We start from the raw sequence: 3,084 nt of genomic DNA on the forward strand, positions 1-3,084 counted from the left end.
ACCCTTTCTAACGAAGGATGAAAAGAGTGTTAGGAATGTATTTGTAATTACATAGTCAAATATTGTAGCTCTTTCAAACTAACACAATATGGAGCAACGATTGGAAATTCACTTAAATTTTTTTTCCCAAAATCAATACCAGACTGGCAATATAAATAACCATTTATAATATATTTTTCAAGAAGAAAGCTTACTTAGCCTCCATTTGTCCCCCATTATCCCAAAAATCTATTCCTCTTATTTTCAACCACAATATTTCATAAAATAATGTTACAATTAAATCGAAAAATTTTTCCTTTTTTTTTTCAACTACGTATTTTATAAAATATAAATATTCCAAAAATTATAATTTTAAATAATGGAAGCCAACGGAGGCTTAGCCCACTAACTAAGGATCCAATTGCCTGCTTTAAATATTTATAAGTAAATAAAATTACATACCCATAGTTCATGTACTCTACTCAAGCTCTCGTGTTGTACAATGTATTTTCTAACAAGATTACATTAGCCGCAGATATTGATTACTCAATAGGGTGATTGAGTTGCGTTTAGTGTGTTTTTTAATTAAACAGACTTATTCGACATTTAGTCCCACGTATTCGAGTTAGCCAATCAAGTCTAACTTAAGAGTAGCCGAGCTACTTGGGTCAAGTTGAAACTACATAATGCTATGGACTAATCGATCAATATTGTACCTGTATAATAAACGATTTATGTATTGCTAAGTGTAAGGGAGCATTCTTGAGCCTGTTTGGGTTTCTTTTTAATTTTAATACATCTTTATCTTTTTTCTTTTTAACTATACATTTTTCAATAAAATAATATTACACCTAAATGCAAAATTTTTCATTTTTAACCAAATATTCTCAAAAAATTTATTATTTTTAAAATATATTTTTCTTAAAATTTCATTAAAATGGAGCCCAAACAAATACTAAATGTGAGAGTTAGAGAAAGTGAAGTGTCAAACGAGCTATTTTAATTCATAGTCACTAACGTCTACAATAAGAAGTTTTGCATGCCTATTTTACAAACATGCGGTTGTGAGTCTCCGAGCTATAGTAGTTGACTGTAACGTATTGACCTTGGGTGTATAACTGGACTGATAACAAAGGTCCAGCCTCTTTTGTTTCTTGAAATCTAAATTTGATGTGCTTGACAGTTGCTAAAGGAAACTAGAGACAGATCGACCCAATTCCCCGCCCAATAGATTTCGAAACTCGGAAGCCAACTCACATAAAGTGAAGGATTTACGTCTCATTCCTTCGGCTGACCAGGAAGTTTTCTTAGTCACCAACATCTACAATAAGAAGGTTCGCCTATTCAATGTTCGCTTGAGTAGCTAAATTGGAAATTAGTGAGAATAGTAAATTAGAAATGTTGGGTAAGATCGCAATTGGGTGTGAGGGGCTCCGCAAATCACGTTTTAATAAAATCCCCCATTTTGATAATTCCATATTCATCCGCTCGACCGACACAAAATTAACCCCGTCAAATTCAAATTTAATTTAATTTAATTTTCCAACGAGTAACGAATTTGATTTTATTCTCATGTAAAATAAATTTACTGCTGTGAAAAACTGTACATAATAAATCTAAACTTTACCTTGGCTACTCCCAAGCTATATATTCATCGTAGATTGACCAGATTTGAGATGAGTTTTCGTACATTTTTTCATTAATTCAGTGATCTCAAAGCTTCTCAGGTTCCATTTCTTTCTCCATCTACTCACCTAGAGACACACACAAAAACACTGATATAGGTATATGTATAAGAAAATATATGTGGGTGGGTTTGAATTTATGTGACTGGTTTTTCGTGCAAAGCATCAGATCTGGTGATCGACAATGCTGAATTTTACGGGGTTTTTGTTTCATGCATTTTCCTAACGGTGTTACTATTGTCTTATGAGCTTGATTACTTTTTTGTTTGACATAATGTTAATTTGTGCAGCTGAGTTGGAATTGCGTTTAATTTAAGTATATTGTTGAAACGACTTGAACACCTTGAAAATTTAATAAATAAGTTTGGTGAGTGAGTTAAATTAATGGGAATTTTGGTATGTGATAAAATAGATATTGATTGGATCCGGGAGAGAGAGATAAGAGGAGCTTGTGAAGATGAGTGAGGGCCAGCGATTTCAGCTGGGAACCGTTGGTGCCTTGGGTCTGTCTGTGGTTTCGTCGGTGTCCATTGTGATTTGCAACAAGGCGCTCATTAGCACTCTTGGCTTCACTTTCGGTGAGATTTATGGATTATATTCGTTATGTTTTTTTTAATAATGATGTTATTGTTTCTTTGATATAATATTTTCGCCTCATCCTTTTTTCTTGTTTATAATGAATTTGTCCTGAATTTGCATATTCTTATTAGGAGTTCCTAACTTGAAATATGTGGTAATATACGAGAAAATTGAACTCAGTGGATTTTAGGATTCCCTATTATGATTGGCAGGTTGAGGTCAAACCACAATTAGATAATCTACTGAGAAAGGAATTTGGGAGATTATATTTGCTATGTTAACAGCTCGACAAGTTTAACCAATGCATGATCCAACTAGTCACTACTTTGCATTCTCTATTTTCTTTTTGGTTTATCTTAGATGATAACTAATGTGAATTCAGAAAAGCGGTAGACTGTTGAATTGGGTTCTCTGGATTGGATATGAAGTAATTGTGAGTTAATAGCTTCAGGCTGTGAAAGGAAGAAGCATGAAGCTGCTTTGTCCAAATGGTGACATCAAAGAATTCTCATTTAATTCTTTCACAAAATATGAACTTCAACAAAAGCTGAGTGTCTAGCTTATTTGTCATCTAGGGGAAATAGCTTGACAGCATTCTGCTGTTGTGAAACTGGATTGGCTTTATTTTGTGCTTAAGTTTACTGGCAAAACAAAATCAAATTTTCTTCATTCTTGATGCTTTTGTAAAGTTAGATATAGGGAAAATCTGCTCTCTCTGTTATATGTATCTAACAATGATTAGTGAATTAGCGAAAGGTGTCATGCCATGTGGCAGGGAATATCCCGAGTCTCATGTAACTGCATGAAAAGAGGGTTGGGGGGGGGGGGGGAGGGAAAGAAG

At 33.8% G+C, this 3,084-nt stretch overlaps 1 protein-coding gene across 1 annotated transcript in view; it reads left to right on the forward strand.

Moving 5' to 3' along the window:
* Positions 1-1,461: 1,461 nt before the first annotated feature.
* LOC111369720 (UDP-xylose transporter 3-like) overlaps positions 1,462-3,084 on the forward strand; it is a 12,304-nt gene continuing 10,681 nt past the window's right edge. Inside the window, exons 1-2 of the mRNA XM_022991348.1 lie at positions 1,462-1,706; positions 2,077-2,242. Of these exons, the coding sequence (XP_022847116.1) occupies positions 2,122-2,242 (121 nt within the window). The 5' untranslated portion in view covers positions 1,462-1,706; positions 2,077-2,121. The remainder of the gene's footprint in view (positions 1,707-2,076; positions 2,243-3,084) is intronic.

This window comes from Olea europaea, chromosome 20 (genome assembly GCF_002742605.1).
Source record: "Olea europaea var. sylvestris chromosome 20, O_europaea_v1, whole genome shotgun sequence".
In the NCBI taxonomy this organism is placed as follows: domain Eukaryota; kingdom Viridiplantae; phylum Streptophyta; class Magnoliopsida; order Lamiales; family Oleaceae; genus Olea; species Olea europaea.